Raw genomic sequence first — 12,886 nt, forward strand, 5'->3', positions numbered from 1 at the left:
GATTCATCATGAAAGTTGTTTGAGTTCTATTTCCATCTGCCATCTGTCGACCATGATACATCTGAATTGGTAGCTTTGGTATAAATTATATGGGTTGTTTTTCTAAAAATAAAATGAGAAGAAGAAATATTAGGCCAGTATTTTTATTGTTAGCAATCAGTATTGCAAGAGTTCTATTTGTTCAATTCTCTGATGGTTTCAAGATCTTGATTAGAATAAAAAGAGTATCTTTTTTGTCAGCATTCAGCTGAGAGATTTTCCTGTGTACTGTTTGAGGGGTCCTTCCCAGCACTTTGAAGATAGGTGGCCGAGTTGATGATGTATTCTGCTAATAGGGAATTAGATTTCTTAAAGGGGAAGTTAGGCCAAGGGTCTGTCCAGAGTCCTGTTGTCTATAGCACAAGTCTATTTTTGTGCTATATTTTTATCATCAGTAATTTTTGTGCTATATTTTTACCATCAGTAATTTACTAGCATTTACCGTTACTGAAATAATGACCAAGTTGTTGTTCTTCTTCTTTTTTGACTCAGGATATTGCAGACAGTAAAATTATAAGTTTGGCCTTAGTGACTCTTCCTACTGAGAAGGAAAACTGGATTGTAGCAGGAACCCAGTCTGGTTCTCTGTGGGCAGTTAACACAGAAGATGAAACTAGAAGGCATCGTCTGCAGAAAATGTCAGATTCTATCACTTGTTTATACTGTAATTCTCTTTCAAAGCAAAGGTATAAATGAATTTTAAATGTTTTGGGTTACATTTTGAAAATACTGCTAAACTGAGGTGTCCAGAAAATGACATCTGTACACGCTGCACTTTTGTTCTGACAACTGTTCATTTTGCCTGTGTTTCCACTTAATTTTGCACCCAATGCAACTGGGGACTACATTCATTATCACAGGGGTTGTGTTTGCTTTTAGTGTTTAATAGAATATTTGAAATACTAGAGACTTCTCATTTTAATTTTTCTTGCCTGATTAACACACTTATAGAATTAAATCTTTTACTTTATTTCAGCAAACAGAAGAATTTCTTCTTGGTAGGCACAGCTGATGGCAGACTGGCAGTTTTTGAAGACAGAGCAGTAAAGGTAGACTTGTTCTTTGCTGTCTTTTCTACAGAGTGGTATCAGTAATATCTAAAGCAGCTACCAAGAGCAGCTTTATTTCATGCCTCTTATTTTTAATTGCTTCTCTAAAACTAAAATTAATTGCTTCTTTAAAACTAAAATTAATTTTCTATTACAGTCTGAGAGGAACTCCACACTTTACAATAACTGCCACAAACAAAAGAGTTAAGAGGTGGAAAATTCCTCTGAAAGGCCTGGCAAACTGTCTAGAGACTGACATTATTGGTTGTTGTTAAGAATATTCTAACAGTTTTGACCTCCTTTATTTATTGCTGTAATAGCTCCTTTTTCCTCTCATTTAATAAATTTTTGTATAACAGCTATGTTCAAAAATAAAATATTGTTTAAGTTTTCTGTAGATCAGAGTTCTGCTCACAGAACAGATGAAGAAATGCTGGGAGCTCTTTCTATCATCTGGCACCTGAAGGTTTAGTTCCTGACCATGTGCATTTAGAGCAGTTATGGAGTTGCAGTGCATTTCAGAATTAGAATATGGTCCAGTGTAGGACATCTCCAAATATATAGATGTGTCTTTCCAGCAAGTCCTTGAATTGTGCCAGGGGTTGCAGAAAGTGTCAGTCCCTGCTCTGGCCTGTTTCTGCTCACAGGCTGTCTCCTATGGGACATCTATAATGGGAATATGATGCTTTTCAGTCAGTAACATTCTGGAAATGTTCTGAACCATCAGAAAATCTGGATGTGTAAATTTAATTCAGCAGGCTATGTGACCTTGTTTTAACGGGATTCTGAGTATTTGCATCCTCCTTGTTTCTAATAGAGAGTATATTTTTTCTTGCAGTGTAAGGGTGCTACACCTTTGAAGATACTGACTATAGGAAATGTTAGCACACCCCTGATGTGCTTAAGCGAATCCTCATGCTTATCTGAAAAAAATGTAATCTGGGGAGGCTGTGGAACAAAAATCATTGCCTTAACCAGTGACTTCTCTGTTCAAAAGCTCATTGAAACAAAGACAAGTCAACTGTAAGTTTTTGAGTTTAATAAGTGATGTTATTTGGCTCATTTGTTTTCATAAAAGATTTCTGACAGTACTTTGACACAATGTCTTGTTCTAGAGCTCATTCTTTGAGTTTGCTTGTTTCTGTTCTTTTCTTTCTGTAATGCAGATGGAGTATCAGTGAGTAATGCTGGAAGTATTTGTTGCTACGTTTAAACAAGGAAACACATTTTTACTCCATAAAGGATTGATGAAGTCAATATCTATATGACTGATCAAATTTCTTCTCCAGTTGGCCTAGTCCAGGCCCTGTTTACTTTACTTAGAATTACACATACATATTTATCATAGTATTTGTCCTTCTATGTTTGTTAGTATGGTATGTGCGCATATCTTTGCCCTATATATATTTAATCACATACGATTGCTGACTTCTCACTATTTAGAAATTATTTACTGAGGGTTTGGGAGTGTTTGATGTAATTCTCACATGGACAAATACTCCTCCAAGGAGTTAAGGGGAGTTTTTCCTGAGCAGGGAAAACAGTGTTTGATGAGAAAGATTTATTAATAGACTTTGAGCATTAATGTGCCTCCAAGGATGTCATCAGCCTAACTCTGTTACTGTGAGAATTTATGTTGAACTGTAGGAAGATTAAAGCAAAGCCTTTCAGTTTTATCTTAGCCTAGCTTGATTTTAAGGCTGAATGATTCTGCAAGAGTCAGAGAGAAACTAATCCCACTCATAGTAGTTGACTTTTTCTACTAGGTGTTTTCTATGTATCTAACTGGAGTTCTTCTCTTTTCTAGGTTCTGTCATAATGCTTACAGTGATGCAAACATTATTTCAATAGCAATAGACAAATCCATCTACTTGGCAAAGAAAAACAGCCATTTTGTGGAAATCTGGGACAAGAAGACAGAAAAACTTTCTGAATTAATTGACTGTGCACATTTTCTTAAGTAAGTGTTTTATTTCAGATTGTTGGCCTGGTGGATAGGAAGGGGAATATCAGATTGCCTTCTCTAGCATGGTACCCTGACCTGCCAGAAGTAGGGCATTTGTCCATTTTGTTGGGCAAGTGTGGATTTCCTATCCCGTCCTTTGGCCCAGAACTTCAGAATATCCCATGCAGAATCCCACTTTTCAAAGACTCTTACTGTATTTCCCAATTTTTCTATGACGTCAAGAAGACTCAGTTAGCTCAAGAGAGAATAAAGTCTTTTGCTGTCCTACAGGTACTAAGGCTAATCCAGTTACTTCCTGCATCCTCTGAACAAGAATGTCTTTTCAGTGCACAAATTCAGTAGGAAATCAGGTTTTTATTAACTGCGACACCTTTTTCATTTGCATTTAAATTGTTCCTCTGCCTTAGCATTTCTTTTTTATGGTGAGGTTAGGAGCAGGTGTAGTTGTGCTCTTTCCTGTTTTGCTGTGACATTAACCTCCTGCAGACTGGGGGAGAACCGAGAAGTGTTCCTGCCTTCTATTTAAAGGTCTTCTGAAGCAGACCAGATGGCTCTTTGGATCCAATCGTTTTCAACCCAGTTTGTTTGCATGAGAATTTTGTGTTTAGGTTGCTTAAAAGTCTGGTATTCAGAGTGTCATTTTAGTAGCTGCAGAATAGGGTGCCACCAAATTCCAATGCAAATTCTTTCCATACTTATAGGAACAAAGTTGAAAAATTAAATAAGGAATCAAAACACAAATTGGCTTATTCTGGAAGAGTGAAGACCATTTGTCTGCAGAAAAATACTGCACTGTGGATAGGGACAGGAGGAGGACATATCTTGCTGCTTGATTTGTCAACACGTCGTCCTGTACGAGTTATAGACAACTTCTGTGATTCTGTTCGAGTCATGATAACAGCTCAGCTGGGTAAGTAAAACCTTCAAGTGATGAGTGCTTTGAAATCACTGCTAAGTTTAGGTTTTCTCTGTACTGCTTGTTATGGTGTTCCAGGAACAGATTACCATTATCCAGGATTTGTTCATTCATTCTTACTCCACGGCTATCATCTTTCATCAGTGTCAGACTCTAGGGTGTAAACTGAACACCAGTAGGTTGAATACCTGTGCCCACATAAATCAGCAGCTCTTCCCTGGCTTGTCACTGGTCTGCACATGAACTCCCCACCTTACCTGCGTCCCTGTGCTGTGCTTCAGCAGAGCTCTCACCATCCTCTGTCACATGTCACTCTGTCTTCTCTTACGTGTATCTGCCTGTGTTCTGTCTCCACCTGAAGTGTTATGCTTCTGCCTTTTCTCTCTGTGGACCATGTTGAATTTTAATAATTTTTCTTTCATTGCCTATTGGCTAGTTTTCTTCTCCCATCCTCATTCAGGAATGGTTCTTTTAGATTTGGGTCACAGGCAGATCACAGCAGAGCTGGTAAAGTGCTGCACACCTGGACTTGCGGTGCGGACTTGTACAGATGTACTGCTGCTGTCATCAGGAACAGTTGTTTTGAGCTGCTGTCATCAGGGACAGTTGTTTTGAGCTGCTGTCATCAGGAACAGTTGTTTTGAGCTGCTGTCATCAGGGACAGTTGTTTTGAGCTGCTGTAGGCAGACAGGAGTTGTGAGGTTTCAGTGGTGACCACGAACAGCCACAGGAATGCAGCTGAGGAAGGGACACTCCTTGGGTGTTGAAACTTCCTTCACCTGTGCACTGTCCTGCACCTTTCCCAAAAGTATTAAAGGCCATATAAACTCCAATTTGTGGTACTGCTGTGGTGAATACAGTCAAAATACACATTAATTCAAAAAGTACTTTGTGGCACGATACACGGATTCCCATCACTTTCCACAGTGTTTTGGAAAAAACTCTGGAGTTTCCCTGTTAGTGTTATTTAAAGTGTGTTTGCTGTCCAAAAAAAAACAACCAACCAAACACTGTTGTGAATTCAGCAGCACACTGTAATTCTACTAGCAAATATCACAGTTGCAGGCTGTGGATGTTTTCTCCTTGCCATCAGGAACTTATTCTGTGGGCTGTTTCTTCCTTTCTGGCACCAGAAGAATTCGTAGACTACAGTCAGGTCATAGTGCTGGCAACATTGTACGAGTCAAACATACCTCACCTTCCTCTGACTTTCCTTTGCCTGAAACAGCAAGTGTTACAGTCTGTTCAGAGCCCAGCTGTTAATGGTGCCAGCTATAACACAGCATTATCATTCCAGCTAGTCATGATAGCTACAATGTTAGTTAGTATCATAAAGGGACATTTTCTTTTTGGCATTTTGTAAAGAATAGTTGCTATGAAAACATAATAATTTTTGCCTTACTGCTGTCATTGATTGGGAAAATGCATTGTATAGAATAGTGTGATTTAAAAAGCCTTGAGGCTCAGTCACATCAACATTTTTAATCAAAATTTTATTTCTAGAAAAATTAATATTCAGGAGTTTAGCTGCATTTGCACAAATATCAAGAACAGCAAATAAGATTGATATATGCAGTTTGATGTGTAGTTTTTTTTTCTTTTGATCATCTTTTTGCAGCAATTATTTATAAGGGCTAGGGTTTTTTTCCTAAATTCAAGGACTTGGTTTCTGCTGGAATCTCTGAAAATGGCACTGAGGCTGCTGAGCAGTTTTTCAACAGTACCACATTGCTTATATGAAATAGGAGAAGATAGAGGGAAATATTTTTTTTAATATTTGTGTGGAATAGTTTCATTTAAGGTTAAAACATAATGTCAAGCAGAGGTAAATATTTAAGGAAAAAGAGATTGCCAGACTTTGAGCCATTAATTTTATCTGTACTTCATATATGAATATGGAAATACAATGTCATTTTTCAACTCTGTCACCTAACACATAGGTGTTCAATAGGCATGAGACTTACCATAGAGAATAATTTAGATGTAAATCTGTAGTTTATTTTACAAGTGCAAATTTAGATTTCTATATAGTAAGACAGGACCTAGGTCTAAATAAGAAACATTATACTTTAGTTCCAATCAGTTTTGTAAGGAGTATGGATAAGACTGTCTATAGAAAAAAGTTAAATTTATGAAAAATCTGAGCATGGAGGATGTGCATGGTTCCCAGCATACCTCATCTACTACAACCAGATTTACATCACTCTCAGAGGAGAATATAGTGCTGACCTCCTCAGGGCAGGAAGAATGTCTCTCTACCTTGCAGAGGTCCTGGGGCATGTTAAAAAACTTCCCAACTTTCACAGTTAAGCCATACTCCAGTCTATTTATGCCCCAGAAACTGCTTCTCTCCTCATCTTTGCCCTGGTAGCATCAGGCTCCGTGCTTGAAGCAGTGTGAGCCGTGGTGCTGCAGTGGGGTGTCTGCAGTGGGGGCTGCTCCTTCCCTGGCCTGGTCCTTACCAGGGACCTGGGATGGGCCCTGTGTTCTTCTGCTAGCTGAAAGCCAAGTGCTCTCCACCCTCATTGTGCTGCCAATAGGAACAGGGAGCTACTGTGGCAGGAGAACACGTGACAGCTTCTGTCTATCTTTGCAAGACATTTATAGACATGTCTTGTTGGAAATAAGCAGGAAGTTGTTACTGAAACACTGGCACATTCTGTTTATCCTTTTGTGATCCAACCTGTCTTCCATGTCTTTTTTTGTGTTATTCAGTAGGCACCTTCTTATGATCTGTCCCCTATTTCGACTTCCCACACGTATGCCATAAGTTTAAAATTTTAGTTCATAGTTTTTACTCAGTTTTTTGTCATATTTGGTTAGTTTGGGTTTTTTCATAACTGAACATTTTGCTGTGCACTTCACTTACAGCCTGTCCTTTTGCTGTGACATCTGCTTCCTGTGACTATACCACCTCTGCCTGTGCAGTATAATAGGGTGCTTTGTTCTTGGGCTTGTTCAGCAGGCTGGTCGGCTGATCCTGTGCTTATGCCCTGGAACTCTGATAAACCCTGACATTAAATGGAGATGGGAACTATATTGTCTTTGTGCCTGGGTTTTTCATGGCTAATGATTTTGAATAAAGGGTCTGGTTGATTGAAGTCTGCTTTCTGTCCTCTTATGCCTTGATGCCATCTACTCTTCCTGTCCTTAAATTACAAAATTCACATTCAAATTAAGATTTGACATTTCATTTCTTTGAAAAAGGGAGTCTCAAGAATGTGGTCCTTGTTTTGGGATACTGCTATAAAAGTGACACCGAAGACAACAAATACCACAAAGGTATCTGAATTGTGTTTTACTAACTTGTATTATTAGTGGAGGAGACACTATTGTGCTTGACTACTCACTGAGGGTGAAAAGTTGATCATCACTTGATAAAATTTTATTGAAACACTACTATTAAATAGTTTTTGTTTTCTTTTGCATATCTGGGCTCATACAAACTGAAAGTAACTTCCAAAAATGGATCTGAGGAAGCCACTGTTTGAAGGATACAATACAAATTGTTGCAAAACTGTATTTGGAGAGTAAATGTCATTGTCTAATTGGAGAACGTATCAAATGAATTTCCAGAGGTGTCTGTGCTAGGTCAGGAATCCCCAGTGTTTTCATGAGTGACATGAATGAAAGAATAGTGAATGTACTTTTTAGTTTTGCAGACAGCTCACAGCTAGGACAAGCTCACTGGAGGGCAGGATTAGAACTCAAAGTGATCCTGACAAATAGAACTAATGGTCTGGAAGGAAATAGGATACAATTCTGTAAGGACAAATGCAAGACCTTTTATTTAATTAGGAATGATCTGCTGTACCAGCATGAGGAAATGATCAGCTTAAACAGCAGTGCTGCAAAAAATGGGTCAGAATTGATCAGAGGCTGGTCATGAATCAGCCATGTCATGTGGGTGCAGATGAGGCAAACACCATTCTCACACCATGAAAGTGGTGTCTGTAAGACATGAGCTAATTCTTATACTCTGCTAGGTGCTAATATGGCCTCTGCTGGTGGAGCCTAACCATTTACTGCTGAATGATCTGGACTATTAGGAATAGTCCAGACAAGACAAATGCGACCTGTGAGGAAATGTTGCAGGGAGTTAAGTTGGTTAATATAAATAAAGCTTAGAGAGGACATGATAATAGGTTTCAACTATGTAAATGAAGAGCAAGAGAATAAAGACTTCTACATATTCCCTGTGGGTAGGATAAGCACTAACAAGTTCCTATTGCAGCAAGGGAGATTGCGGTCAGACATCAGTAAAAGCTTCCTGACAATTAGCATAGCAAAGTGCTGGAAGATAGAAGATCTGCATCTTTAGATTTTTCTAAGAACAGTTAAAGTTGATGCTCTGATCAATGCCCTTCTTCATCTTTATCTCATCCCCGTTTCAGTGACTCCTAAAAATGTGGCAATGGTAGTATAAAGTTAAGGAGGGCAAGTGTAGATGTGCTGACTGAGTCAAACATTAGAGCATTTTGTTTACATTGTGGTATTCCCCAATTCCTGTAACTATAAGAACGTTTATTGGCTTGTTAGCATTTTTATTTTATTTAAGATTGACATTAATTACAGAAAAGAATCAGAGACTCCAGAATCCTTGGGGCCTTAGTTTGTAAGCCTTGACTCATGTAAATGTTCTCAATTGTCCCTATTCCAATAAAAACAGTGTGAATTCTTCATGAATAAAGAGTTGTCTGCATGAATGGAGACTGAAGAAGTGACCTTTTCTCAGTATATTCACTAGCTTATGAAATCAGTTTTTATTTTACAGTGAATGAGGTTTGAGTCTCATAGGCATTTAGGGTATATCTGCTTGGAAAAAGATTAAATTTTAGCAGGCACCTCAGTATTAGCATTAGCTGTAGTTCAGGTCAGTTCCTTAAGGCCCATAGGCACCAGAAATGTTTTTTCAAGTACTTTTAAATGGGATACTCTAAATTTAGGAACTAGAATGCAAATCATGTGTAAGTACAAACAGCTTGTAATCCATAACTGCATCACCTCACACACAAAGTGTCATGGAACTTGTCTTCTGGATCCAAAAGATCATGCTTCATTGGGTAAATTTATGAGTAATTGAGAACAAGCAGATAAGCAAAATAATTTCTAATTATGTTATAACTCATCTCTGTTGCAGTTTTCAAATTTTCTTTTTCTTCTCCAGAGTTACAATCCTGCGTGTCAGTGTGGGACATTAACCTACCCCATGAAGTGCAAAACCTGAAAAAACACATAGAAATGAGACAAGAATTAGCAGAAAAAATGAAGAGCTTTTCTTTGGACTGAAAAGTCACCCTGCAAGTGCCATTTTTTTTCTAATCTTCCATCCTAACATACTGTGCAATATTTACAACTTCTTCTTCCTGTTGTTTTTAACCTAAAGCAGGAAGAAAATTACCATGAGAGTATTCTTAGGATGCCAAGAAGAAAGAAGTTATTTGTAATATTTGAAAGGACAGAAAACTGTTGGGAATTTGTGATTCTAAAATGGTATCGTGGATCTGTTGTTTACCTGTGAAGTTCTGCTCTCTGCAACTTCAGTATGACATCGTTCATCCAGTTTTTGATCCCAGTTAAACTGGGAATAAGCCAGGAGACTATAAATGGCTCTAATTTACTTCATTATCTCTATGAGTTGACACTCTAATAAGAACCAAAATTTAAGCCTCTGTGTGTTTACTGCAGTTTGCATGTATGAGTTTATTCCTATGATTCATGGTTTAGTAATGTCAGAGCTCATGACCCTATGAAAAAACTTCATATTTTATCTAACAGCAGTGTTTAAAGGAATATGTAATTACTGCACTACTCTTTGAAAGCAACAGGCAGAATTGTCTGTGTTTCTGCCATGAGTAATTGACTTTCTTTTTTCATTATGACCAGAAAAAGCCCCATTGTGCTACTATAATAAAATAGCTCCAAATTAAACACACCGTGAGGCTTCCGCACGTCGGTGTCCTCGTGCAGTGCTGCAGTCTGCCTGCTCCTAGGAGATGCAGTCACATCACTGGGAACACTGCCAGTCACGTAGCTCTCTTGTGCAGCTCTCTTGGAAGAGAGAAGAGAAAGCACGGGGTGAATGCTCTGATCTAAATGCTGCTATGACTTGCTCTTAGTCCAACTTGCTTGTTTGCTTACCTCAGTCTAAAAAAAGGGGAACTTTTGCTTTGATTTTTCTAACATGCAGTGTTTCCACTTACTCATTCTTGTTTGAACTTATGTTGTTTTGGGGGATAATCAGGGGAACTTTGAGGAGTGTAAGAACTGGCTGCCTCTTCCAAATTTGTTTCCACACATCATCCTTCAAGAGTCACTTTTTGCTGCTTTCTGGCTGTAAGTCCAAGCTGCTGCTTACAGCCCACACTGACCTGTTCTAAGGAAGTGCCTTATTTCTGTCCACCTGAAGACAGACACGGTTTTCTTTTTTTGATACCAGAAGAATCCACAGGGTACTCCCAAAATCTCGGAGTGGAGCATCCAGAGCCATTCCTGAGTCTAGGGAGCTGAACAAGGTTGAGCAACCAAAAAGTTCTCAGTTTTTTGGTTTTTTTGTGTGTGTGTGTTTTTTTTTTTTTTAAGAAAATTACATACTGGGACAACATCATTTCTTGTGTCCAACTCTAGCATTGCTCTTTTTTCTGCCAGTTGTGGAATGCATACTCAGGATGGTTTTCAGATATGCATCCCAGTTTCTATGAATTCTTGTAATCTGTGTACTGAGAAGGATTTGCTATTTATATGGGATTTTATAACTTTAATAAGAAAATATGTATTATGTTAGAATGAATATGGTTTTTTTAAAGAAAAAATTGTGATTAAGTTTATTTGTAAGTAATTTTGAAATTTAAGCCTAAACATTTCTATTAAAACTGTGCTTTGTTAATAATGTATGTCTACTTTCTCATCATTGAATTTTTAAGGGGGGCTTTTCTGTTCAGCTTTTGTGGCATTTAATTCCTTCAGGATAATGCAAAATCCTGGCTCTACAGATATTATTGACACAGCTGTACACTGCTCTGTTGCAGTGCATGTCTTGAGCCCTTTTTCCCTTCCCCTGTTTGTCTTCTGCTTGGTGTTCCTGCAGCCTACCCCAGAGATGGGAGGTGATCTATAAGGAGTATTGTCCATGTGGTCATTCCTCACCTCTTCAAGACTCTGGATAACATTGAATTGGGTCATGTATTCAGTATTACAGGGAGGGCAAAGAACAAAGAAACAGCAACCAAGACACAGTCAGGAGATCTGCAAACCTGACTCAACTGGTCACTGCTGATTTATCTGTGGCTGGAGAGAAAAATTCAGTGGTGGTAACCCACTGGGACTGTTTAGCAATACTGTACTCATTCAGACAGAGCACAGTGATCCCACTGCATTCTCACCAAATACTAAAAATAGTACTGCAAGAAAATATTTAGAGAACATCTTGTGTTGGTGCTTCTTGTTAGAAGTGCTCAGGGACTGGCATCCCCTCCCCAGCTGGCACCTTGCCACCGAGGGCAGGAACAGCACCATTGAAACCTGCACTATAAAGAAACCTGTTCCCAGAAACACCTCTGTAACGAAAAAGGAAAAAAAAATCCATAACTTCGTGTCCACTCTGGTTTCAGTGGAGCTGTTTGAAAACCAGTGGAAGCTGATCACATAAGAGGACAAGTTCTGTCAGATATAGTTTCTTGCATACTTAGGATAACATCCAACTTGTGAAAACAGATAACCCTTACTTCAGAAAAGAGCCTGTTTGCTCATGGGAAACAAGCGTGTGGTGTGGTGTGACTGAACACCTGAACTGGGACAGGTGAATAACCCCATGTCCCTCAGTACCCTAAAGGGTACTGGGGTTTAAACCTAAAGACAAGGAGGCTAAACATACACAGTGATACTGTTGGGGTTTTTAAAAGTATCCTTCCCCTCCTGTGCTACTGACTTTATAATTAGAGTAATTCTTTTTTATTGGTTGCTTGCTCTGATAAATTACATATGCAGATTCACCTGGTCATTAATTTTAACCTCATTTCTTTTACAAGCAGTTCCTGTCAACCCCACTGTAAACAAGCTGCACAGCCTGACTTAATGCACTTTTGGTATTATGTCCTGGCATTTCTCTGAACTCTCATACTGCCTCTAGTGTCCCATATTATTACCCTCTTACTTCTTCATGCACCACTTTGGGACAAAACTGGGACACATAAGGGAGGAGAGAGAATGAGGCCTCTCAGGTGTGGCTTAATCCCCAAACATAGGCATTTGCAAGACAAATAATCCATTTTACAATGAACACTTCAGATACCAGAGACATGAGAAAACAGTAAGGGAAAACAGAGTCTCAGTGAATGAGGAAAAGACAGTGACAGTCATATTTTTCTATTAGTCTTTCAAATAGAAAAGCATATGAACAATTTTTCTCACTTATTTTCTGGCTTTTGTCATTAATTTAAAAAAATATCTGGGAAGAGCTCCTCTTACCTGCCTTAAGAGAACCAAATCTACTGATCAAAACTAGCAAGTATTCTGTTATTTCTGTCTCAATTAGTTCTTCATCCATATTATGAACTCATCCCAGGACAGTACTGACCTGCAAATTCTCTTATATAAAGCCTTCTTGGTGGCCTTTGAACAGGTATAACTCACTGGCTGCCAGCATACTATTGGTAACTTTTCCAATTTTTTTTGGTTAGGTAGGCATGTGTCTTTGCAACAATTAGTTTATAATTACAGAGGAGCATAATCACATGAAAATGGAGAATCATACTTATTGCATATCTGTATTTTAAAATTCATTCTTTTAAGAGGAAGACACCACAAGATACATTAGTTATTGTTGTATTAGCAAAGGGAAACCTCATATACCAAAAATTTAGAAGTGAACCCAGGTGAAATTTCTGACAATTTCAGGAATGTTCCTTGCTGCACCTG

The 12,886-nt window shown here is 38.5% G+C and overlaps 1 protein-coding gene across 1 annotated transcript in view; it reads left to right on the forward strand.

Annotated features, from left to right (window-relative positions):
* LRRK2 (leucine rich repeat kinase 2) overlaps nucleotides 1-10,924 on the forward strand; it is a 64,565-nt gene extending 53,641 nt beyond the window's left edge. The window contains exons 45-51 of the mRNA XM_053942043.1: nucleotides 532-725; nucleotides 1,016-1,088; nucleotides 1,927-2,111; nucleotides 2,896-3,048; nucleotides 3,756-3,964; nucleotides 7,178-7,252; nucleotides 9,138-10,924. Of these exons, the coding sequence (XP_053798018.1) occupies nucleotides 532-725; nucleotides 1,016-1,088; nucleotides 1,927-2,111; nucleotides 2,896-3,048; nucleotides 3,756-3,964; nucleotides 7,178-7,252; nucleotides 9,138-9,259 (1,011 nt within the window). The 3' untranslated portion in view covers nucleotides 9,260-10,924. The remainder of the gene's footprint in view (nucleotides 1-531; nucleotides 726-1,015; nucleotides 1,089-1,926; nucleotides 2,112-2,895; nucleotides 3,049-3,755; nucleotides 3,965-7,177; nucleotides 7,253-9,137) is intronic.
* The last annotated feature ends 1,962 nt before the right edge of the window (nucleotides 10,925-12,886 follow it).

The sequence above is a fragment of the Vidua chalybeata genome, chromosome 5 (genome assembly GCF_026979565.1).
Source record: "Vidua chalybeata isolate OUT-0048 chromosome 5, bVidCha1 merged haplotype, whole genome shotgun sequence".
Taxonomy (NCBI): Eukaryota; Metazoa; Chordata; class Aves; order Passeriformes; family Viduidae; genus Vidua; species Vidua chalybeata.